This window comes from Schistocerca cancellata, chromosome 5, assembly GCF_023864275.1.
Source record: "Schistocerca cancellata isolate TAMUIC-IGC-003103 chromosome 5, iqSchCanc2.1, whole genome shotgun sequence".
Taxonomy (NCBI): domain Eukaryota; kingdom Metazoa; phylum Arthropoda; class Insecta; order Orthoptera; family Acrididae; genus Schistocerca; species Schistocerca cancellata.
In genome coordinates, this window is record NC_064630.1 from 325747912 (window position 1) to 325775021 (window position 27110).

Here is a 27110-nt window from a genome sequence, read left to right on the forward strand (position 1 = left end):
AGGATATAAAGAAGCATGCAGTGACATATGATGGTTTGGATCTGGCTGGGGAGTGTGCATGGACAGCCAGAATGGTTCAGGTGGGCACTTCCAGTAAGTGGGAAATTTCAGTTCGAGCCCTGGTCCAGCACAAATTTTCATATATCACAATTGTGTAATATAGCTATGCCCACAGCAGCTGATACCATGAAGTTTGCATTCAGTGAATAATTTGGACTAATATTTCACACAGCTGCTGATGGTCAAATCATATATAAGTATTATATTAAAATTAAACGAATGCGACATTTTTCCGCTATGAAGAAGATGTATCATATTAAGAGTGGACCACAAAACTGTAATCTCAGTCATATTTCAGAAACAGTTTATGTGAAAAACCAACAAAATCAGCACCCCAGGAACTTCTTACATTGGCATGAAACTTCGATAGCACCTGCAGCAGAATGATTTTGTACTTCAAAGACACCAGATAATCTCCTCCTGGCAAAAATACCAGCATTGTGACCACTAGCCCTGAGATGAAACTAAGAAATTAAAGGTGTGTGTCATTATGAAAGATCAAACACTAATACAGTAAAAGCCCAAAATACCGCAGACCAAAATACCGTGGATTTGGATATAAAGTGGTATAAAGTATGTCTCCCACAATAAAATGTCATTTCTGAATTATTTTTGCACTCTCAGCATATTTCATAAACTTGAAAAAATGTTGTTATAGTCTGCAAGTAGCCTTTTTGCAGTATAGTTTACTGTTGCAACCTTAAACTCAATCTTTGCTTTGTCTTACTAACAGAAGCTTTTGATACACCCCTCACTATTGATGCTGTCAACGAAGTGCAGCAGTGCTTGGCAATAATCAAAATGAGCGTATCCACGTTGACCATAAATTATTCATTCATTGTCCAGATTTCTGGCTGCTTGTTATGATGTCACAGAAATGGAAAGCATATTTTGTGAGTTTTAAATTAAAAATTATTGACTGTGTGAAGAATGGTGAAACTAAAGCGCATGTATCATGCGACTGTGGTGTACCGGAAGGAACAATCACAAGTTTCATACAACTGAAAGTGACGCTGGTATGTCCAGCTCATCCACCTGCTGATGCATAACAATCAGGAGATAGAAAAATGAAAACTTTGTTTTCATCAAAAAACATGATGGCATTAATTCAGCCACTGTATCAGGGCATCATACATGAATTTCAGGTTCATTATCACCACAAACTGTTCACTTCAATAGTAAAGCCAGATGACAAAATCAAAATGTTCTTGAAATCTGTAAATCTTAACAAATATTGTGTATTTAGTAGGCCTTGCATGGCAAAGCATTGGTCCAACCACTACTAGGAATTATTGGAACAAGTGCTCTATTGAAGAAAATGCAACACATGGATGCTGTAGTAAATAGATTTTAACAGCAGTGACATCCAGCTGCATGTGATGCAACAATACTGATTTCAAATCCTCGAACTGTTGCATAGTCGCTGACAACCAAGAACTGATTTCAGAGATTATAAATGACAAGGACATTATTGATGCTATTTGAAATGAGAGTAGTGAAGTAATTGAGGATGATGAAGCTGAAGACGAAGGTACAGTTGACATTGTCAGTACACATGAACTATTGGAGACTACCATAGAAATAAAGTGATTACATGGAAGAAACAACAAAGTGAACCAAACCAAACTGAATGATTGCACATGACGAGCAGAAACCAATATGCACTACAGAAACTGTGAGAAATAACCCACCAGAGAAAGCTGACTGACTTCTTTAAAACAGCAGAACAATGACGTACTGTAGCTTGCAGGCAGTGTTGTAAATTATCATATTGTACTTGATAGTGTACTTTAGAATTGAAACTCTGTTACAGTATACTTGATTATCTAATTGCTGTAACTTGTTTGGTAAGTTTCTGAAATCTTTTACTTCTAATGTTCTTTAAATTTAAATACAATATAGTACAGTATATATAATACTGCTTTGTGTGTTCTTCCGAACTTTCCATGCACAGTTTGTCATTACATGGCTTCCTCTCAACATACCGCAGGTACGCTATAACTCAGGAGTCCCCCAACAACTGCGTTATATCAGGCTTCTACTGTAGTTTATGTGGTTGGATATCGGTATTCAAAGGCAGCAAAAATTGTATTAAACAAGAATAATAAAGTACACAGAGTGCCAACCATCAAAATTGCAAAACAATGAAACTGGGAGAAAACAAACATCAAATTGGCATGAATTATGCTACATGCTTGAATATGCAAATGATTAGCATTTCAGCACAACTGGACGAAGCAGGTAACTGTAACACCATCAGCATTTTGTATATCAGGAAAGATTATGCAGCAGGTTTCTCATTCAGAAAACACATTCAAATGTTGAAATCCCAGGATGGAATAACAGCAATATTATGAAAAGGATACGTTGCTACTCATCATGTAGTGGAGATGTTGAGTCACAGACAGGCACAACAAAAAGATTGTTAAACAAGTAACCTTTCGGTCCAAAGACTTTCTTCTGTGGAGTAGACAAAAAACACAGACACGTGACCACTGTCTCTGGCTACTGAGGCCAGGCTGCGAGCAACTGTGCATGTAGGGAGAAGCAGTCTGGGTGGTGGGGGTAAGGAAGATGTTGGGCTGGGGAGTGGGAGAGGTAGCAGATTAGAGGTGGGGCATCGTAAAGTGCTGCTTGTATGAGCATACAGGCACAAGATGGGGAGAGCATAGGGCAGCTAGGTATGGGTGGGAAGATGGGCGGGGGTTACAGAAATGCAGGATATCTTGCAGGGAGAGTTCTCACCTGTGCAATTAAGAAAAGCTGGTGTCGGCAAAAAAGGATTCAGATGGCAAAGGCTGTGAAGCAATCACTGAAGTGAAGAACATTGTGGTGGGTAGCGAGTTCAGCAACTGGGTAGTCCAGCTGTTTCCTGTCCACAGTTTATCAGCAGCCATTCATGAAGACAGACAGCTTGTTGGTCATCATGTCCACATAGAACACAGCATGGGGTCTGCTGGTTTAGCTTGTAGATCATGTGGCTAGTTTCACAGGTAGCCCTGCATTTGATGGAACAGGTGATTATTGTGACCAAGCTGGGGTAGGTGGTGGTAGGAGGATAAATCAGATCTTGCATATAGGTCTGTTACAGGGATAAGAGTCATGAGGCAAGGTGGTTGGGAGCAGGGGTAGCATGGAGATAGATAGGGATATTATGTAGGTTTGGTGGTGGCGGAATACCACTGTTGGAGGAGTGGGATGGATAGTGGGTAGGACATTCCTCATTTCAGGGCACAACTAGAGGTAGCAGAAACCCTGACGGAGAATGTGATTCAGTTGCTCAAGTCCTGGGTGGTACTGAGTCACAAGGAGTAGGCTGTTCTGTGACTGGACGGTGGGACTTTGGGAGGTGGTGGGTGACTGGAGGGATAAGGCATGGGAGATCTGTTTCTGTATAAGGTTGGGAGGGTAATTTCGTTTATGTGATTTTGGTCTCTGTTCCCTTTTGTTATTCACTGTCCTTCATCCACTTCCATGCTCCCACTCCAGCACTACACAGTCTTATATTCCACCATCACACCCACAATCTTTTTACTTCTCTCCTTTTCCTCTCCCTTAACCCTCCTCCCTCCCCCTTCCCCTCCTATCCTCCATCTAGCCTCACAACTGTACCTAGCTGCCCTATCCTCTCTCCACCTTGTCTCTGTAGACTCCCACACGCAGGACTTTACCATTCCCCATCCCCAACCTGCTATCCCTCCCCCTCCCTGCACCAGCCTCCTCCTTACCCCCACCACATATCTCCGCTATATGGTGAGTAGTAATCTATCCTTTTCATAATAATGACATTCAAATGTCACTGGTTTTTAACAAAACTGTGTTATGCACTGTGTTACAGGGGAAACATCTACCAGCACCATTGAATACAACAGTAGCACGATTGTGGCCTATCGAGACTATGACTTATTGTCCTGCAATACTGCTACTCATATTGACTGGTACTCCATGACTGCCATGAAGATATGGACTTGATAGGTTCAGGCGGAGCATACTCATTGTTACACAGGATTTCAACAGCTCACATGACTAGCACTCAAGAGGACACATATACTAGTTACTCAACTGTGCAGAATTGTACAGCCACATCAAATACCTTGAGCCAGGAAATGGTTTCGTTTTCAGGAAGGCAAGCAGCCAGGCAGACAGTGCAAGAATGTATGCACAGTGAGCATTGTAGTGGCTTCCCTCGGAACAGCATCAGAGAGAGGCCTGATAACAGTAGCGTGCCCAACGACTCGCAGGAGTGTCACTAGAGCCTTTTCATTGAGTTCCAGTTCTGTATACAAAGAACAAATGCTGCCAAGATTGCATTCATCATCACCATACAGTCCCAGCAAATGGCTTAAGAGTATGGGGTGCTGTTGGGTACACAATACTATCACCTCTCATTTTCACAGTTGGTAATTTAGGCAGCAGCCTTTACATTTCCAAAATTCCAACAGGTGTGCTCTACCCTAAGGTCACTGTGATGTCATCTTTTGACAAGATTATGCAATACTTAATGCTGCCCCTGCTGTCCTGACTTGCCTAGATACAGAAGTTGTCAGACTGTTGCCCTGGGAAAAACATTCTCCAGATCTCAAACACACTGAAAACATCTGAGCATGAGTTGCTGGGAGACTGGGTGCCACCACTTGGCACCACTATGACTGACAAACTCTGACAGAGAGTTGAAGTAAATGTACCAGTATCATTCATGCTCAGTTCGACTAAACACCTCGCCAGTCAACAACTGCTGTTGTTAGTAGAGATGGCAGCTCTGTGCATTAAATTTTTCATCCTCTGTATCCCCCGGTCAACTACCAATTTAATCAGGTAATCTTCCTGCTATATTGTACATCAATAACATGTAAAATTTTGTTATTTAATAAGATTCCTGCTGTTGCAATGTTAATAGCTAACAGTGTATAAGAATCTGTGGTGGTAGGAATCCACTTCTGTGTAGCCGAGATAACTGTATGACACACTAGAGGACAATCAACATACACTAGGCCCAATGACAAGTAATACTTCTACATAATTTAATAATAATATTTTGCAACTCAGCGAGTACATTCAATTGAATGTTTCCAGAATGAGATTTTGATTCTGCAGCAGAGTGTGTGCTGATATGACACTTCCTGGCAGATTAAAGCTGTGTGCTGGACTGAGACTCGAACTCGGGACCTTTGCCTTTTGTGGGCAAATGCTCTACCATCTGAGCTACCCAAGCACAACTCACGCCCCGTACTCATGGGGTGTGGGTCATGCTTGGGTAGCTCAGATGGTAGAGCACTTGGCCACGAAAGGTAAAGGTCCAGAGTTCGAGTCTCAGTCCAGCACACAGTTTTAATCTGCCAGGAAGTTTCAATTGAATGTTGTTCTCGGTTGGAATACAGTAAGTCTGCATTAAGTATTAAATATGAATGCTACTTACCTCTGCTCTAAGGAGCGCAAGTCGTCCTGCTATACCACCGTCTTGCACCCTTGTCTCACCAGCCAGATCTCCTCGTAACCTGTCCAAAGCTCGTTGCAGTGCTCCTTTTTCTCTGAAACAGAAAAAAATTCTCTAAATAATTAATGGAACTATGGTACATTGATTTATTTGCTTTAGTTTTAAACTCCTATTTTTCTCTTTTTAATGGACTTCCACCATACAAAAACTATCATGCAACACTGCTTAATATGAAAATTATGGTGCAATTGTTCCTCTTTATAGAAGATATACAAAATTAAGAAATAGGCTTGTTGTTTACAGCGACACATAACATCATTAATGCGAATATATTTATCAAGGGAATTAAACAGACTCGATACATACGCTTGTAAAAGTGTACACAATTTAATCAAGCATTGAAAAATCCAGGACAGAATGTAACAGTATTATGAAAAGGAAAAAGACTGTCACAAATAAAGCTTTTGGTGCATAAGGCGTTTGTCAAAAATAGATGACACGCTCATGCACACACACACAAATGCAATTTACACACACGACTGCAGTCTCGGGCAACAGTACCCACACTCAGTCTTTTTGTTGTGCCTATCTGCTTCTCAGCGCCTCTGCTATATGGTGAGTCTACGTAATTTAATAAGCATATCTTTGCACTGATATAATCTAAGCCAGAAGGAGACCATACTTCCTGGAAGTCTGGACTGAGATGCAGGTATTTTTTAAGGATGATGTTCTTTGTGTTCTAGTACTTAATCTCTGTTCCTGGAGAAAAAACTATACAGTTTTTGAGTCACCAGTCTTCTGACTGGTTTGATGCAACCCACCATGAATTCCTCTCCTGTGCCAACTCTTCATCTCAGAGTGGCACTCGTAACCTACATCCTGAAATATTTGCTGGATGAATTCCAATCTCTGACTTCCTCTACCATTCTTACCCTCTACAACTTCCTATAGTACCATGGAAGTTATTCCATGGTGTCCCAGCGTCGTCTTTGCTCTGACCGTCGTGAGTTATTTTGACACTTAGATAGCAGTATTCCCGAACTTCATCTACTTCGTAATCACCAATCCTGATGTTAAGTTTCTCGCTGTTCTTATATAACATTAAGGTGATGTAATCCTCCATGTTTGAAAATATTCAGAACAACTTCACAAACAGGAAAGGAAGACAGAAAAACAGGTCAGTTGAATGATACTCTCAGTTATACTCATGCAGTTTTTGTCTCTGTAGTTGACTGGGAACACAGAAAAAAAAAAACCATCAGAAATCGGTGAACTATTTGCAGCAAAGCAAAATAATGTTTGACTTTTAGCTAAGGAAATGAAAGCAAGAAAATGAAAATATGTGATCTATCTAGCAACATAACTACATATTTGCAGTTTTGTGGTATGATCACCCATCACAAAATGTAAGACCTATCTTGGCTTCCTTCGCCTCACATTTCAGGAAGCATTAGATTCAATGGCTATTGGTAAGTTGATGTTTGCCATCATAACCAGGAAATTTCTGGAAAGCAAAGTGGATCACAGTGAAAGTAAAATAACTAAGAAATGTCATAAAATTTGTGAATGGCCAGTGAATTTACTTGGAACACAGGGATCCAGAAAGAAAAGGAAGCCGAAATAAATCTACACTTACAATCCAACAGACAGCACAAAGTGAACCAAAATGGCACATAATGATAGGGAAGCAGTGGTTGAGAAAGGCGTGAGACAAGATTGTAGTCTATCCCCAGCATTATTCCAACTGTACCCTGAGCAAGCAGTAAAGGATACCAAAGAAAATTTTGGAGTAGGAATTAAAGTTCAGGGACAAGAAATAAAAACTATGAGATCTGCCAATGACATTGTAATTCTGTCAGAGACCACGAAGTACTTGGAAGAACAGTTCAAAAGAATGGCAGTGTCTTGAAAGGAGGATATAAGATGAACATCAACAAAAGCCAAATAAGGACAATAAGCTGTAATTGAATTAAATCAGATGATGCTGAATGAATTACATTAGGAAAGGAGACACTTAAAGCAGTAGTCGAGTTTTGCTATTTGGGCAGCAAAATAACTGATGAAAGCCAAAGTAAAGATGATATAAAGTTAAGACTGGCAATGGCCAGAAAAATGCTTCTGAATTTGTTAACACTGAATACAAACTTAAGTGTTGGTTGGTGAATTAGCTTGGGGGAGGGGACCAAACAGCAAGGTCATCAGTCCCATTGGATTGAGGAAGGATGAGGAAGGAAATCGGTAGTGTCCTTTCAAAGGAACCATCCCGGTATTTGCCTGGACCGATTTGGGAAATCACGCAAAACCTAAATCAAGACGGCCAGACATGGGTTTGAACTGTCATTGTCCTGTATGCGAGTCCATTGTACTAACACACTTAAGTGTCAGGAAGCCCTTTCTGGAGCTATTAATGTGGAGTTTAGCCATGTATGGAAGTGAAACGTGAATGATTAACTGTTTAGACATGAAATGTGGTGTTGCTGAAGATTAGATGGATAGATCATGTAACTAATTAGGAACTATCGAATAGAATTGGGGAGACAAGAAATTTGTAGCACAACTCGACTAAAAGAATAGATTGCTTGATAGGACACATTCTGAGACATCAAAGGATTGCCAATTTCGTACTGGAGGGACGTGTGGGGGATAACAATCACAGAGGAAGACCAAGAGTTGAAAACAGTAAGCAGATTTAGAAGGATGTAAGTTGTGGCAGTTATTTAGAAATAAAGAGGCTTGCGCAGGATGGAGTAGCATGGAGAGCTACATCAAACAAATATTCGGACCGAAGACCACATAAACAACAACAACAACGAACAATTGTCATTTTACCTTCTTTCTAATCTATTTGAAAATGGTGTGCAAGAATAAATGTCAGTGCATAATCAACTAAGCATGAATTACTTACAGTCATTGTCAACATATGTGAGAAAGAGTAGTATATATGAACTTGTCTGGGATTATGTGTTCTCTTTACATTAATACCTCTCCTGTAGTGTTGCTCGCTGGAGACTGTTGGCCATTTATATGATGCTCTTGTACTGAGTAAATAAATCTGTGGTAAATTATGCAGTTCTCCTTTGAATTTTCCCTATTTCTCCTATTAATTTAAGTATTAAATACTGACTCAGATATGAAAAGACCAAAGTTCTTGTAAGTGGATTAATTACAGTTTTTCACAACTTTTCCAATGAACATCTGTTTAGTAACTGGCTTCACAAACTTGATTATGTGGTTGCTCTACCTTAAATTACTGTGCACTGGTGCTTCTAAATATTTGACTGCAGTTATGTCACATATTGTCACCTATGTATGTATACTACAGAACATCTGATCTTTTTGAGGGTGAGCAAGAAATCTTTGAGCCACCAAGATGGCACCAATAGGAAAGTGTGATAATACTTCACTGTCATCAAAAACAAACAGTTTTTCGTGTAGAGAATGCAAAAAGTGAGTGATGAAGGGTATTTTGTGTGTCAAGTGCAATACTGGTTGCACGAAAAATGCATGAAAGTGAACCTAAAATTCATCAGTGGTAATATTCCATGGACATGCTATGTTTGTTTACGAGTTGAAAAAGCCGATCTTGTAAGTACAATGGACTCAAAAAATGAATTTATAAAGTTGCTGCAAAAGGACACTGAGACATTAAATACCAAAATAGTGACTATAAAAAAAGAAAAAAGATAGATTAATATGGAAAAACACGCCTATGTGTGTGAAATGGGAATTAAATAAGATACAAAAAATGAAATTATAAAGAAGCTACACAAGGATACTGCAGCATTGAAAAACTGAATTACTGACTACAAAGAAAGAAAATGATAGATTAACTCAAGAAAAACATTTCTGTGTGCATGTGATATCCATCAAATGGAAATACGCGAAACGGAATCCAGGGCTTCTGCAAAACACCAGCCAAGTATGAAACAAAACCTTCAAAATACACATGGTGTGCAAAATGTGATCAAAAACAATGTAGAAAACCCACCCACCGAACTATCTGTAAACAAATATAAATGGGAAACAGTGATCGACAAAAGTGGAAGTGCCGCAGCAAAACCGATTGAAAAAATGCACTTTCTTGTTATTGGTGAGTCCATACTGAAAAATGTTACAGCTCTTGGCTGTGAAACTGATGTTTGTCCTGGAATCCGCGCATCAGATCAACAGGCACTTTCAAAATGTTCTAAATTTGAAACAAAGTGAAACTGAAAGTGGAAATGGTTTAATAGTACAAATACGAAGATGTTTTGATTCATGTTGTAACAAATTCCACCCGGAACAGCAGTGAGGAAGAAATAATCAGTGTAACACAGAACTTGATCGCTCAGCAAAAGTTTGTTTGCAAATTCAAAAACTGTCGTAGTGCAATTTTACACAGATGGACAGTAAGTGATACATACATAAATAAAATAAACATTGGAATCAGAGAACACTGGGACAAGCTGGGTGCAATTTTTGTAGACTCAAATAAATTTGTAAGTAGTAAGTGACTGGGAAAGGATGGGCTACACTTGAATAGGTTAGTTTCAATGACTTTCGGCAAAATGATCACAGACATCCACCAATTTTTGTAGACTCAAATAAATTTGTAAGTAGTAAGTGACTGGGAAAGGATGGGCTACACTTGAATAGGTTAGTTTCAATGACTTTCAGCAAAATGATCACAGACATCCACAGAATCATTAAAAGCAAGGGAAACTGAAAACTTCGGAAAGTCGTGAGAAAGCAAAAGTGGTGATCCAAAATGGAAACTGTAGACATAATGGAACAAGTGAGGCTCTTCAAATTATAAACAAACCCAAAAATTCTATCTTGAAGCATCTAAATATAAATGGTTTAGCAGAAAAACATCCAAATCTAGGTTACTTTAAAATTGATGAACTGCAAGTTATACTCTCTGAACTGGCAAACATAAAGGTAGTCCGCATAAATGAACACTGGCTCACAAAAGAATGCATAGATCTTCTAGATAAAATTAGTAGTTTCAAACTTGCCAGCAGCTTTTGTAGAAAAAACAAATCTTGTGGGGGCTCCTGTATCTTACAGGATGCCCCCTTAAACTTTAAAGTGAAAGAAGATTTTAGTTATCTAAATGAAGCATGTATTTTTGAAAGGTGTCGTGTAGAGCTGTGTGATTTAATTAGTGTGATAATATCAATTTACAGATATCCTGGGAGTTCTGCTATTAAATTGTTCTTAGAAAAATTTCAATATCTCTTAGTTAAACTTAAAAAAAGAAAGCAAGAAAAAGATTGTAATTGCAGGAGACTTCAACTTAAATACATTAATTGAAAGCAGTGACATTGAAAAATTTCGTGATTTAATCAAAAAATCTGGTTTCAAGTTAAACTTTACTATGTGCGCTAGAGTAAACTTCCATTCAGCAACGTGCATAGATAATATTATTACAAATTAGCAGTTTGATGATACAAGGAAGTTTTGCCCATATCTAGGGATATCTGATCACTCGGCTTTGTTTATAGAGCTCCCCAAAACAGAGAAACTAAAATCTGAATCTTATAAAAAAAAAAAAAAATTGTTCAAATGGCTCTGAGCACTATGGGACTTAACATCTATGGTCATCAGTCCCCTAGAACTTAGAACTACTTAAACCTAACTAACCTAAGGACAGCACACTACACCCAGCCATCACGAGGCAGAGAAAATCCCTTACCCCGCCGGGAATCGAACCCGGGAACCCGGACGTGGGAAGCGAGAACACTACCGCACGACCACGAGATGCGGGCACAATGAATCTTATATAAGAAGGAATTTTAGCAAAGAAAATTTAGAGTTATTTTGTGATAAGTTAAGTGTTATAAGCTGGCCTTTAGACAACTCTGATTCAAGCAACAAAAATTTTGATAAATTTCTAAATTGTTTCTTGGGTGTATTCAATAAACCATTTCCCCCAAAAACTTATCAAAATAGAGTAAGGAATAAGTGAAATTGGATTACACCAGGCATAAAAATTTCAAGTGCCAGAAAAAGACAGCTGCACAATAAGCTCAAAGTAAATAGAAACCCAAATTTTGTGACTTACGTTAAGTGCTATAAGGCTACATTCAAAAAAGTGATACTGGCAAATAGTATATTCATAATCAAAAAAAGAAAATAAAACAAAGGCAGTCTGGTCTGTTGTGAAATCAGAGTTGGGAGTCCATGTTAAAAGTCAATAAATTTCACAAATTAGGTTTCAGGGTGATACTACTGTAAATCATGTTCAAATGTCAAACTGCTTCAGTGATTTATTTGTCAGTATAGAAAAATCTGATGTAGACTTGACAGCCCACCAGGACAATGTTATTTTCAGGCAGAGAGATGACATACAAAACATTTGTTTTAAAAAAAACTCAGAAAAATCACTTGAAAGATTTGGAAGACACAATATTATCATTAAAAAACAAAAATTCAGATGGATGGGATGGAATACCCTCCATGGCAATCAAGGAGGTATGCCATATTATTTCACATCCACTGACTTATTGTAAACCAGTCCTTTGAACATGGGTTGTAGTGCTTCGAGAATTTCTGCGTAAATTCTAGAACCACTCGTCCTTCTACCGTCTCGAACACATGATATTTTAAATATAAGTGGGAGAGTGGAAGTGTATCTAATATGCCACCTGTTGCTGTGTGCAGGTTAGAATTGTTATGAGAAGACTGTAAGAGTGGCGGTCCACTGACGACGACAAGTGTTTGCCGCTAGCGCCACAGACGCTGTGTGAAAGAACACAGAGTAGTTATATGCTATTCTTTGCTGTGTTAGTGAATGTGATTATTGTAAAAAAGAAAAATGAACAACTGACTACAGACTTTTAACTTAATTCATGTCTTAGTTCTGAACGAGGCAAGACGCATGTGATGTTCACAAATTATTTGGTTGTCAAGCCAATGCAATTATGAAAGTGTTTAATTGAGTCTAATGTTTGATGACTAAGTTGATTTGCAGAAGTTAAAATGTTTGTACGAGAAATGGTAAAGTTGTTTCCTGTGAAAGTTGAAAATATAACGTAATTGAACTGAAACTACTCAGCGAGTACCCAATTATTTCAAGAGTAGAGAAATAGTCAAAATACATTCCTATGACCAGCAATAGTCTTTGGAGAAGAAGCTTTTGGGAGATCGACGTAGCTGATTATCCAGAGAAGAGGATTGGCTACACACATCACGTGAGTCAACTGATGAGAGTGAGGTGTGAAATGTGAATGCAATCCAGTTTTGCACCATTTCTTGTGTTGTCAAAACATTAGAACGTGGTGACCTAACAGACAGGACTTAAAGAAAACAGGAATTTCAAGACGGAAACCGGAAGAAGATATTTTGAGTTGCCACAGCGACCAGGCATAACAAGATAAAAGAACTGTTTCGAGTAATTGGATTGAGTCCAAGGAACCAAATGGAAGAAATCTGCAAATGCAACACTGTAAAAGATGGGAAACTACTGGCCTATCTCTCTCCTTCCTGTTTTTTTTCTAAAATATTTGAAAAACTTGTGGCAAAACAACTAGAAAATTTCCTTACATTAAATGACACTACTTTTAAAAATCGTCTTGGTTTTCAAAGAGGAAAGAGCACTATAAATGCCATCAGAGAATTGACAGTAAAAATAAGCACATCACTAGACAAGGGTAAGAAAGTCTCAGGAATGTTCTGTGATCTAACAAAAGGCTCATTCAGTCTTGTTCGCAGATGAAACATCAGTCCTGATAGAAAATGATACAACAGGAAAGATTACAGATAGTATAGAAAATGTTCTGGGGAAACTGGAATCCTGGTTCCATAAAAATGGACTAAAGCTAAATGTCACTAAGACATGCATTTTGTCTCTAAATCATCACCAATATTTCCTGTGCAAATAGCCCATAATAATCAACTGAAGACAAAAGTGAACCATGTGGAATTCTTGGGCCTAAACCTTGATAAAAGTTTAAACTGGAAGACACATATAGACTTCCTGGCAAATAAATTAAATTCTCTAGCTTTTGCAATGTTTATTTTATCTGCTTCCACTCACATGGACACAAGAAAGACAGTCTACCACAGTTACTTTGAATCTGTTATTTGGTATTGGATAATTTTCTGGGGAAACTCTAGCAGTACAAGGCTACTAATTCTTCAGAAGAAAATCATTAGAAACATGTGTGCTGCCCACAAAAATGAGTCATGTCACCCATTGTTCAAGAAATGAAAAAAAACTAACAATTATTTCATTGTAAATTTTTAAAATATTTATTTTTGTATATAATAACAATATCATCTTGAAAAGTTCCTTTTTAAGCATAGCTATGGTACTTGTCATGAGGAAAACTTCAAATTTCCTTCACATCACTTAAAGCTTTATGCTCAGACACCATAGTACATGGGGCTAAAAATATACAACAAATTAAAAGGAAGAAACATATTAACAATGGACCTTGGTTCACTGAAAAGTTTACTCCAAAATTGTAATAGGGAAATGTTACTACACCATTGAAGAATTCATGGAAGACAGTCTGACACTTTGAACAATAAAAATCTATAGCTAATATTGCAGTGTTATCTGTGTAAAACAAATGAAATTGGTAAACTGTCAATTTATAGTAAATATTGTAGTGTTGTATTTATTGGCATTATTCTTGAAATAGTGTAAAAAGAATTTCTGTAAATCATTAGACATTGTATTTTTGCTAAACTTGACGTGTCTCCTGAATAACAGATCATATGATCTGTATGTTATCTACTATATGCTCATTGCTATTTTACCATCTCGTGTTGCTTTTCAAATGAGGGCTATAAAGCAAAGTCCCTATTCTTTTCACTAGGTTCTGTCTCACTTCAGATTGATATTCCTGAGTGGCTTTTTACTCTCTCTATTGGTTCGTTTCCTTGTCTTTATGTATCTAACATCAATTTCTAAATTACAGATCTTCCGTATTCTTATGATCTAACATCGATTTCTAAATTACAGATCTTCTGTATTCTTCTTGTGTGCCCCTCTGTTGCATCAAATCCATTGCTGTTGTATGGATAACAACTGGTTTGTCTTGCAACATCTTTATACTGTTAATTTCTTTGGAGAACTATAACTCGCAATCACAGAACAAAGCAGGTGTCACTATGTGTTCGTTAAAGAACTCTACTGAATAAAGCCAAACTATACTTAGGATATAATGTTCGCATTTTCATTTTGGCATTGATGAAACATATGAAACAATACAGATATTGTATTTATTTTTCTGAATGAAATTACTATGACACAGTTTTCAGGAAAATATGTTTGGTCAAAGAATGTGAGTGATTAAAGTGTTACCAATACTTCTGATATTATGGCTAACTGAAAAAAATCTCAAATGTACAAAGTTCATAGTATTTTTAGTTACTTACTCTCTCTCGATCTGTATAGTCTTTGAAGCCTCATCTAATCTAAGCTGTAGCATAGACATCTTCTGCAACATGCAGTCATGATCACGATCCAGATCTTCTCCACCATCTGCTGCAGGGTCACGTGGTCCTAGGGCAGCTGTGGGGTCCATATCACCCAAGGCTGCATCAGATGCTGACAAATCTGTTGATACAGCTGCCGGCTCTTGAGCATCTCCATCAACTGCATTTTCACGCCCCACCACTCCCGCATGGCACAGTTCTGTAGTGTGCCGAGGAAGAACATACTCCTCTGCTTCATGGTCATCAGCTGATTTTGAGAAATACAGAAATACAAAACAAAGGTTTAATGCTAGGCACAAATTAACAACTGTGAAAACCATAATCTGAAACAAGATATACTTAAATAAATCTGACAGTGCAGTATCTGAAGCAGAATACGAACAACAGAATGAGTAAAGGCAACAAACTTTTTCTCTTGGTCCCTCTGCTCACAAGATTAAAGGTGAGTGCATTTCTGAATTGGTAGGAAGGGAAAGGGGATGATGGTAGAATGAGATCTCTTAGAAAATATACTGGAAGAGGACTATCATCAGAACAAAGAGAAGTGTGAAGTCTTCGGAAGAGGGAACATGTGAAAGGGCAGGAAATGGGAACAAGGGTAGACGTAGGAATACAACAAGCAATAGCAGAAGCTATGGCCAGGAGAATTGCAGGGATGAGTTGAGAAATGGCCACTAATGTCAACCATGTTGAGCTATATCTGGATACAAATTCCGCAAACCACCACACACTGAATGGTGAAGGTACACTATACCAATATTATTTACTTTCATTCCTAATCCATTTGGTATTGAGCAAGGGAAAAACGGATGACTTAATGCCTCTGTAGGCATCCTAATCTCTCTATTCTTTTTCTCACGAACCCTTTATGAGGTATACAGTGCTGGCAGTATAATAGTTACACACTTCTTCAAATACATGTTTTGCAAGTTAACCCGACAGGATTTCATGAGAACTATGTCATCTTTCTTCCAATGGCCCCATTTAAGTTCCCTGAGCATTCCTCTTACACTTCTGTATGGGATATACCGACCTGTTAAGATCCTAGCAGTGCACCTCTGAATTAATCTAATGCCAACTGTCATGATAAGGACTCCAAACACTGGATATATATTCTAGAAGTGGATGCGCTAGCACCTTGTGTGTGATTTCCTTTATACGCACAACACAGTCTCGGAAACCTTCCAACAAATCCATTCCATTTGCCTTCCCTAACAATGATTTTACATGACCATCCCATTTTATATCAGTTCTTAGTATTACCTACAAATTCTTAGATGATGTGGCAGGCTCAATCTGTCTCACAAATCTCATAACCATATACTATAAAGTTCTCTCTCTTTGTCACAGGAATTATCCTACACTTGTCCACAGTCGAAGGGAGCTATCATTCATTGCACAAAGCGGAAATTTGTGTCCAAGTCCTTTTGTAATTCCTCAAGATCGTCCAATGGCAATAATTTCCTGTGCACATCTGCATCGTCAGCGAAAAATTTCGTAGTACTGCTGATCTTGTCTGACAAATTGTTTACGTTTACTGAAAGCACTGGAGGTCCCATTACTCTTCCTTGGTATACAGCAGACATTACTATTGTACCATCTGATGTACAGCACTGTGTTCTATTAGTCAAAGATTCCCCAAACTAATCTCATATAGGTAGATATACTCTGTATGATTAAAATGGTCACTGGATGATAATGGGATACAAGTCAAATGCCTCTGGAATCTAGCAGGACAGAACCTACAAGTCCACCTCTCTCTGTTGCTTGCAAGACGTGTATGAATAAAACAAGTTGTATTTTACATGAGTGGTTGCTCTTGAATCTGTACTAGTTCTTTGAGACGAGTTAGTTTTCCTACAGGAACATTATAATGTTTGCGCTAAGAATATGCTCTAGGATTTTGCAACAAATGAGCATCACTGGTATGGTCTGTATACTTCAAACAACAAACTGATTGACAACCAAGCATGGAAGGGGCAATGTTGGCAGTTCGGATTGGCCGATGTACACAATGGCAGCAATAGCTGTGCACTTCAGTTGTTTACTTCACATTCCTCCCCATCTATGAGTTTAGTCAGCTTAGACTTACCAATTTCCTGCTAACTTCACAACTAAGTTCCTACATTCTGTCTCATAAAATAAACATCTCATAAAATAAACATGCTATACAGATAAGCAACATAAACAAGGAAAAAAACACATTGTTACATTACTGGTCTAAAGTGTTGCCTGCAATTGACTGTGGTACCTAGCACTTGAGATACAGGAGGGATATGACAATGCTGAACAGAGCAAGAAGGTGTGACCAAACACATTCCTTGACTGGTTGTTGCTATGGTAGCTGTCCTTTAAACAAATACCATCAATCAATTTGTTATTATGATCCAGGTATAATTCTGTGCATCCGATATTTTATCCTTTTTGTAGGAGTAATCTGTACTCTTACAGCGAAATAGGATTAATCACTGAGCAATGGACAAATATAATCTGGGAAAGGCCTAATGCGTTGTTCGCTTGAAGTAGTGTTAATTGCTTTTCAATTCCTGGAGTAGCTATGTCTCTCATTGGTGAGTTTGCGCAGCAGTCAAGCACTGGTATGGTAGTAGTCTCATGCATGAATACATTTTTAAATTCAAATTCATATGCTGATGATTATAATGAGTGATCATTACACATCCATCTCGACAGTGCATTTTCAGTTATAGGGAATACTGTCATGTGTGTTAAGTGCAGTATGGGAATGGTTAATGAAATTTAAAACACTGAGTTGTCACAATGTTAAAAGCAAGATCACTGCGAGCTAATAAATGTTCTTTATATAAAGGAAATTCCCAGATGGAGCAATACGCAAAAGAGGGAGAGGCAATGACTCGGCTATAACAGATTGATGCCTAGAGCACAGTACACACACACACACACACACACACACACACACACACACACACACACACGTGGCCACAGAACTGGATATCTAATATCTTCTGGGATATAAATGGAAAGATATTTTATCACTTAGTCAGATGCTTGACTGGGTCATCATTTTTACACTTAACCATAGTTTGATTGTGGTTGACAATACCAGTACCTAAAATTGTATCAACATGACAATGATACTACAACAAAATATCAATACAGACAGTACTGTGAGGTAGTGGTTGCTCGAGTACTTTAAAGCTTTTCTCGAAAACAAAATGAGTTATTTAAAATGCAACACAAAAATAAGGAAGTTATGCTATGTTTCCAGAGACCAACTTGGATGTAATGTCAACTATAAATATAAGGAATTAATGACAAATATTTAAACTGCAAACAAAACACTGGCCTTGACAAATTTTACGATCCCCATATATGCAACTATCACAGTACATCTTTGCAAGTATTTTAAGGACAAAAGCCCTCATTACAAAAAAAAATTCCTAATATAAAAGCACTCAATGTAATTACAAGGCTAAATACTGGAACTAAGCCATATTCTTCTGAACCAAATCACGTACAAAATCAATCCTCAAAGAATATTTCAAAGTTAATAGATACTTACTTAATGTCACTGGTATCTATATATCACAGACTTCGCATTGTATATATATTTCACAATAGTATTTGCGATTCATGTATGCTATGATACTTACTGCTAACCTTTTAAGTCTCATTAAACTAGTAATGAAAGATAATTACTTTCCTAGACACCATTTGATACTTCCAATCCTCTGAAACTTTTTATATTGTTGTTGTTGTTGTGGTCTTCAGTCCTAAGACTGGTTTGATGCAGCTCTCCATGCTACTCTATCCTGTGCAAGCTTCTTCATCTCCCAGTATCTACTGCAACCTACATCCTTCTGAATCTGCTTGGTGTATTCATCTCTTGGTCTCCCTCTACGATTTTTACCCTCCACGCTGCCCTCCAATACTAAATTGGTAATCCCTTGATGCCTCAGAACATGTCCTACCAACCGGTCCCTTCTTCTCGTCAAGTTGTGCAACAACTTCTCTTCTCCCCAATCCTATTCAACACCTCCTCATTAGTTATGTGATCTACCCATCTAAGCTTCAGCATTCTTCTGTAGCACCACATTTTGAAAGCTTCTATTCTCTTCTTGTCTAAACTATTTATCGTCCATGTTTCACTTCCGTACATGGCCATGCTACATACAAATATTTTAAGAAACGACTTCCTGACACTTAAATCAATACTCGATGTTAACAAATTTTTCTTCTTCAGAAACGCTTTCCTTCCCATTGCCAGTCTACATTTTATATCCTCTCTACTTTGACCAACATCAGTTATTTTGCTCCCCAAATAGCAAAACTCCTTTACAACTTTAAGCATCTCATTTCCTACTCTAATACCCTCAGCATCACTCGACTTAATTCGACTACATTCCATTATCCTCGTTTTGCTTTTGTTGATGTTCATCTTATATCCTCCTTTCAAGACACTATCCATTCCATTCAACTGCTCTCCCAAGTCCTTTGCTGTCTCTGACAGAATTACAATGTCATCGGCGAACCTCAAAGTTTTTATTTCTTCTCCATGGATTTTAATACCTACTCCGAATTTTTCTTTTGTTTCCTTCACTGCTTGCTCAATATACAGATTGAATAACATCGGGGAGAGGCTACAACCCTGTCTCAATCCCTTCCCAACCACTGCTTTCCTTTCATGTCCCTCGACTATAATAACTGCCATTTGGTTTCTATACAAATTGTAAATAGCCTTTCACTCCCTATATTTTACCCCTGATACCTTCAGAATTTGAAAGAGAGCATTCCAGTCAACATTGTCAAAAGCTTTCTCTAAGTCTACAAATGCTAGAAACCTAGGTTTGCCTTTTCTTAATCTAGCTTCTAAGATAAGTCGTAGGGTCAGTATTGCCTCACGTGTTCCAATATTTCTACGGAATCCAAACTGATCTTCCCCTAGGTCGGCTTCTACTAGTTTTTCCATTCGTCTGTAAAGAATTTGCGTTAGTATTTTGCAGCTGTGACTTATTAAACTGATAGTTCGGTAATTTTCACATCTGTCAACACCTGCTTTCTTTGGGATTGGAATTATTATATTCTTCTTGAAGTCTGAGGGTATTTCGCCTGTTTCATACATCTTGCACACCAGATGGTAGAGTTTTGTCAGGACTGGCTCTCCCAAGGCCATCAGTAGTTCTAATGGAATGTTGTCCACTCCCGGTGCCTTGTTTCGACTCCGGTCTTTCAGTGCTCTGTCAAACTCTTCACGCAGTATCATATCTCCTATTTCATCTTCATCTACATCCTCTTCCATTTTCATTATATTGTTCTCAAGTACATTGCCCTTGTATAGACCCTCTATATACTCCTTCCACATTTCTGCTTTCACTTCTTTGCTTAGAACTGGGTTTCCATCTGAGCTCTTAATATTCATACAAGTGGTTCTCTTTTCTCCAAATGTCTCTTTAATTTTCGTGTAGGCAGTATCTATCTTACCCCTAGTGAGATAAGCCTCTACATCCTTACATTTGTCCTCTAGCCATCCCTACTTAGCCATTTTGCACTTCCTGTCGATCTCATTTTTGAGATGTTTGTATTCCTTTTGGCCTGCTTCATTTACTGCATTTTTATATTTTCTCCTTTCATCAATCAAATTCAATATTTCTTCTGTTACCCAAGGATTTCTACTAGCCCTCGTCTTTTTACCTACTTGATCCTCTGCTGCCTTCACTACTTCATCCCTCAAAGCTACCCATTCTTCTTCTACTGTATTTCTTTCCCCCATTACTGCCATTTGTTCCCTTACGCTCTCCCTGAAACTCTGTACAACCTCTGGTTTAGTCAGTTTATCCAGGTCCCATCACCTTAAATTCCCACCTTTTTGCAATTTCTTCAGTTTCAATCTACAGTTCATAAACAATAGATTGTGGTCAGAGTCCACATCTGCCCCTGGAAATGTCTTACAATTTAAAACCTGGTTCCTAAATCTCTGTCTTACCATTATATAATCTGTCTGAAATCTGTCAGTATCTCCAGGCTTCTTCCATGTACACAACCTTCTTTTATGATTCTTGAACCAAATGTTAGCTATGACTATTAAATTTTCGTCTCCCTTCACTATCTGAATAATTTTTTTTTTATTTCGTCATACATTTCTTTAATTTCTTCGTCATCTGCAGAGCTAGTTGGCTTGTTGGCTAGTTGGCTTGTACTACTGTAGTAGGCGCGGGCTTCATGTCTATCTTGGCCACAATAATGCGTTCACTATGCTGTTTGTAGTAGCTTACCCGCATTCCTATTTTTTTATTCATTATTAAACCTACTCCTGCATTACCCCTATTTGACTTTGTATTTATAACCCTGTATTTGCCTGACCAAAAAAGTCTTGTTCCTCCTGGCACCGAACTTCACTAATTCCCACTATATCTAACTTTAACCTATCCATTTCCCTTTTTAAATTTTCTAACCTATCTGCCCGATTAAGGGATCGGGAATTCCACGCTCCAATCCGTAGAACGCCAGTTTTCTTTCTCCTGATAACGACGTCCTCTTGAGTAGTCCCCGTCGGAGATCCGAATGGGGGACTATTTTACCTCTGGAATATTTTACCCAAGAGGACACCATCATCATTAACCATACAGTAACTTCTTATAATACTATAAAATTAATGAAAACTTGGTGTCAACACTGATGAAATAGGTACTGAAATGTAAGTACTGATACCTACTAATACCAGTAATATTGAGATATATCTAAGTGAGTGTCTGCCTTTACTCATTACATTGTTCTTACACTGACATAATCATTTTAAGAGTTGGGAAAAAAAACAACCAGCTAAAAGTCTTATACAGTGTTGCCAGAAAAATGGTAGCAGCAGTGTACATTAATTTAGTTCTGCTGTTTTCTCAATGGAGATGTGAAGTTTGACTGTTACCAATAATTTCACATGTGACACAAATTACATATATTTATACACTACATTACAATCAACAGACTACTTCCTCCGGCAAACAATATCCAACAACTGCATGATTGCTCTGCAATCCACAGTGCCTGGTAGATGGACTCTTTAAATGAAAGCATGAAAGTTTGTCATTTCAATAACAGACAGTGAAGCACTCATGAAACAATAAAGATAATACTCAATGATATTAACAACCCCAAAAATACAGATAATTCACAGCTGCTACAAGTTCAACTAATTCTTTTGAAGAAATTTTATTAATGGTAAAATAATTCTTGGCACTGCTCAATTTCAAATCAGGGTAGTAGAATATCACTGTCACTTCACACAGATATAAAATCACTTAATCATGTAAATAGAAAGGTATGTCTGAAGTAATTGGTAAAATCTGGAAAATTACAATACCTGGCAAATTACTATTTGGTGCCCACGCACTGCCTGATTTCCCTGCTCCCTTCAGTAGTAACATGTGTGCTTGTTCTAACTCTTGTCTTAGCCGCTCATTTTCTGTTTCTAGTTCTTGACGCTCCCTCCTGCAGGTTCCAGCATCTTTCATTGCTGCTTCTAGTCGTATCCTCAACTGTTTCGATTCTTCTCTGGCCTTGTTGCGTTCATTACGTACCTGAACATCATAACATAAGAAAATTACTGCAAAAACAAGACTCATATATTGTACAAAATGGCATATGCCTAATATGTTCTTGTAAGTCTTTCAGATATGAGCCTTTCTTGACATACTGATGAAATTGTGAAATAGCACAACAGTGATAAAAATACTACCGAATGGAGTAATTAATATCATCAAATCACGAGTTTACTACAGAAAACTGTAAACACACAAAGACAGACAAAAACTGCAAGAGGTAGAATTCTACTACTGCCAGCAGATACAATTAAAAAGAGAAAAAACTATTACCTAGCTTTCGGAACTGTTAGCACTTTCTTCAGGGTAGGTTACTCAGATTTCATGTTGAGAGGGAACCAACTCTAAATTGAAATGAGCGGAGATGGCAGGAGGACTTAGTGAGATTAAGAAGAATTGAAATGAGATTTGGAAAGAATAGTGCACATAAGCGATGAGAAGAAAGTAGAAAAAGAGTAAAAAATAATATTATGAGAAGGAAAGCTGCTACTCATCATATAGCAGAGATGCTGAGTCGCAGATAGGCACAACAAAAAGACTCTCACAATTAACGCTTTCAGTCATTAAGTCCTTCGTCAGCAACACACACACACACACACACACACACACACACACACACACACACACACACACACAGGAGCGCGCGCACGTGTACAAGCACAACTCACGCACACGACTGCAGTCTCAGGCAACTGAAACCACACTCACAAAACAGTAAAAAAAAAAAAAAAAAATGTATGGAAGGTTGGAAATGAAGCAGAAACTGAGAAAGTAATGAAATACTAGCAATGGAACAAGTGGGGAGAGAAGGGGGAGAGGGTTGTTAGCAGAAGTTGAGTTCAGGATGGTGAAGGGAAGCGATAATTTAGCTGGAGAGCATATTCCTAACACTGAGGGGATCCAAAGTTTGCTGCATGCACTCAGACCTCTGCAATCATCCTGTAGAGCAAGCTGAGTATCCAAGCATCCCTAAGGCAGACAGTTCTTTTGTGAAGATTCATAAGCTCAGTCAATTTTCCCTCTCACTCCTATATACACTCATGGCTCACAAATTAAGGAAAATCCTGATACATGGTGAAACAATGCTCTGGAGGGTGGTTTGCGGGTTTAAATCACCTCGGGGTATGACCATGTGGTGCATTTGACCTGCGGTCGCCGCACGGTGGCGCTGGCAGCAGTCCACAAACGCAGATATGTGTCAGTGCATGTCAGAGTATGGTGCAGCGAGTAAGTGTGCAGACGTTTTCAGACGAGCTAATGGTGACTGTGTGTTGAAAGAACACATATTGATCACGTTATGAGGGGTAGAATACTAGGGCAACTAGAGGCTGGTCAAACACAGAAGGTCGTAGCATGGGCCCTCTGTGTGCCACAAAGTGGATCTCAAGATTATGGCAACGATTCCAGCAGACAGGAAATGTGTCCAGGAGCTACAGTATGGGACGTCCACAGTGTACAACACCACAAGGAGACCGATATCTCACCATAAGTGCCCGCAGACGGCCATGGAGTACTGCAGGTAGCCTTGCTCGGGACCTTACTGCAGCCACTGGAACACTTGTCTCCAGACTCACAGTCTACAGATGACTGAACAGACATGGTTTATTTGCCCGGAGACCTGCAAGGTGCATTCCACTGGGCCCTGGTCACAGGAGAGCCTGTAAAGCCTGGTGTCAAGGACACAGTACATGGTCATTGGAACAGTGGTCCCAGGTTATGTTCACGGACGAGACCAGGTATAGTTTGAACATTGATTCTCGCCGGGTTTTCATCTGGTGTGAAACAGGAACCAGATACCAATCCCTTAATGTCCTTGAAAGGGACCAGTATGGTGGTCGTGGTTTGATGGTGTGGGGCGGGATTATATGACTGGTGCACCTACATCCCTGCATGTCTTTGACAGAGGAACTGTAACAGGTCAGGTGTATCTGGACGTCATTTTGCACCAGTATGTCCACCTTTTCAGGGGTGCAGTGGGTCCCATGTAGCTCCTGATGGATGATAACGCATGGCCCCACCGAGTTGCCATCATGGAGGAGTACCTTGAAACAGAAGATATCAGGCAAATGGAGTGGCCTGCCTGTTCTCCACATCTAAACCCCATCGAGCACATCTGGGATGCTCTCGGTCAACATATCGCTGCATGTCTTCAAACCCCTACGACACTTCAGGAGCTCCGACCGGCACTGGTGCAAGAATGGGAGGCTATACCCCAGCAGCTGCTCGACCACCTGATCCAGAGTATGCCACCCCGTTGTGCGGCCTGTGTACGTGTGCATGGTGACCATATCCCATATTGATGTCGAGGTACATGTGCAGGAAACAGTGGCGTTTCATAGCACATGTGTGTGGGGGCGGTTTTCTCAACTTATCACCAATACCGTGGACTTACAGATCTGTGTCATGTGTGTTCCCTATGTGCCTATGCTATTAGTGCCAGTTTTGTGTTTCTGTAATTGTCCTTAATTTATGAGCAATACCATGCAGTGGACACAGGTTAGTTAGTAAACAACATGTATGGTTTCAAACATTGCACTGCCTTTGATATTGTAGCATTTACTAGCAGTGGAGGTGGGCTAAGTGATAGTGGAGATTTGCATGAGACAGGTTTTAATATCAGAAATTATTGCATAGGATAGGAACCAAGTGGTAAGGATAACAGGATGTGAATGTCATATGATTTCACAAGGATGTTACAGAGGTTAGGAGGGCAATGAAAGTGACCATGAGTGATATGGGAAGGACATCAGGGAGAGAAAACCATGTTTCAGGGATTAATGATAGTGCTTCTGAGTTTTTTGCAAGTGACACCTCTATTTGTCACATCCTCAACATTTGCTAGCACAAATGTTGAGGAGTTCGGTACTGGAGCAGATATGTTTACTACAGGGGCCTAGGTTGTAGGGAAGGGCGTTTTTAATGTCAAAAGCATGACAGCTGTCAAAATTCATCCCCTCACAATCTGAAATATTAATAATCTGCCTCTCTTTTCCAACCTCCCCAAACCTATCCCTCTTTCCTCCACAACAAATGACTAATAGTTCCAAAGCTAGGTAATAATTTTTCTCTCTTTAAATATATCTATAAGCTGAACTGTAATTTTGCCTCTTGAAGGTAAGTACTGACCAGCTATTTTGTATCTCTGTATTTTTGGGGCAATTCATAAGAATTATCACTTTGCTTGGGATTCACAGATTTAAAGAAAGCTTTTGAAATTAATTTTAACACAATTTATTCAAACAGGTCTTGAAAACAAAGCATGCATCCAACCGATTTTAATAAATGAAGAATATATACTGCAATTAACTTATCAGAATAGTAAATTCAGATTTAAAAATACACGTGATTCCACACTACAAAAAGTATTCAGCTGCCCCAGAATCCATAATCTGAAATAAATATGCTTTAATGGAAATGCTGAGTTGCAGATAGGCGCGACAAAAGACTGTCACAATATAAGGTTTCAGCCAACTTTGTTGAAAACAGACAAAACACACACACACACACACACACACACACACACACACACACATACACACACACAAATGCATGCACGTAAATGCAACTCACACACACGACTGCTGCCTTTGGCAGCTTAGGCCACACTGGAAGCAACAGCAGCAGAGCATGATGGGAGTGGCAACTGGGTGGGTGGGGGAAGAGAGCCGAAACACAGTCATGGACCTTTTTTCCAGAAGCCTTAGCCCCACAGAAACATCAGTCCTTTCCAAAGGCCTCACCTTTTGCCCCATTCCCAAATTCAATCATGTAGGACTTGTTAAGACCTTCACTCGGTCCCTACAGTGGAAACACTTTTTCCCCACCAACCCTAAAATCAGACTCAACCGAAGACCAATGATGAACCCTGCCTGACTCAGTTCACTCCTCCAGCCAACTGTGATCCACCCCCACTGCCCACAAATCACCACCTATTAACTTTCCAGAATTTCTTAATGTCGACCTTGCCTCACCATCATTCCCCAAATCCCTCAACACACAAACCAAACTTACATTCACCGAAAGAACCACAGTCCACTATCTAAAAACTGATCCTGACCTTATAATCTTACCTGCGGACAAAGGCTCTACCACCGTTGTTTTGAACGGCAAGGATTACCTGGCAGAAGGACTCCGCCAGCTGTAAGATACATCTACCTTCAAACCTTGCCACAGTGACCCCATTCCAGAAATCCAGCAGGATATCCAGTCCCTCATCAAATCCTAAGGCCCATCTCAGAACCTCTCCCTGGAGTCCATCTCTTTGCTCACCCCGACCACTTCCTGCACTCCTACCTTTTACACGTTTCCTGAAGTCCGAAAACCCAACAACCCAGGACACACCATTGTGCCCCCACTGAGAGAATCTCTGCTCTCGTAGACCAACACCTTCAGCCTATTACCCAGAATCTATGCTCTTATAAAAAAGATACCAATCATTTCCTCCACCAACTCTCCACAGTTCCTGTCGCTTTACCACATTGGTGCCCTGCTTGACACTGCTGATGGCACCTTCCTTTACGCTAACATCCCTAATGCCCATGGCCTTACCACTGTTGAATACTACCTTTCCCAATATCCAATGAATTCCAAATTAACAACCTCCTTCCTAGTCACCA

At 39.1% G+C, this 27110-nt stretch overlaps 1 protein-coding gene across 3 annotated transcripts in view; it reads right to left on the bottom strand.

Annotated features, from left to right (window-relative positions):
* The window catches only part of LOC126188162 (coiled-coil domain-containing protein 102A), a 133525-nt gene that overhangs the window by 62608 nt on the left and 43807 nt on the right, over positions 1–27110 (bottom strand). For all 3 annotated transcript variants that reach the window (XR_007537826.1, XR_007537825.1, XM_049929676.1), the window contains exons 3-5: positions 22257–22473; positions 14864–15170; positions 5477–5588 (exon numbers count right to left, since the gene is read on the bottom strand). Coding sequence is in view for 1 of the 3 variants with exons in the window: in XM_049929676.1 (XP_049785633.1) it covers positions 5477–5588; positions 14864–15170; positions 22257–22473 (636 nt within the window). In the remaining 2 variants the exon portion in view is untranslated. The remainder of the gene's footprint in view (positions 1–5476; positions 5589–14863; positions 15171–22256; positions 22474–27110) is intronic.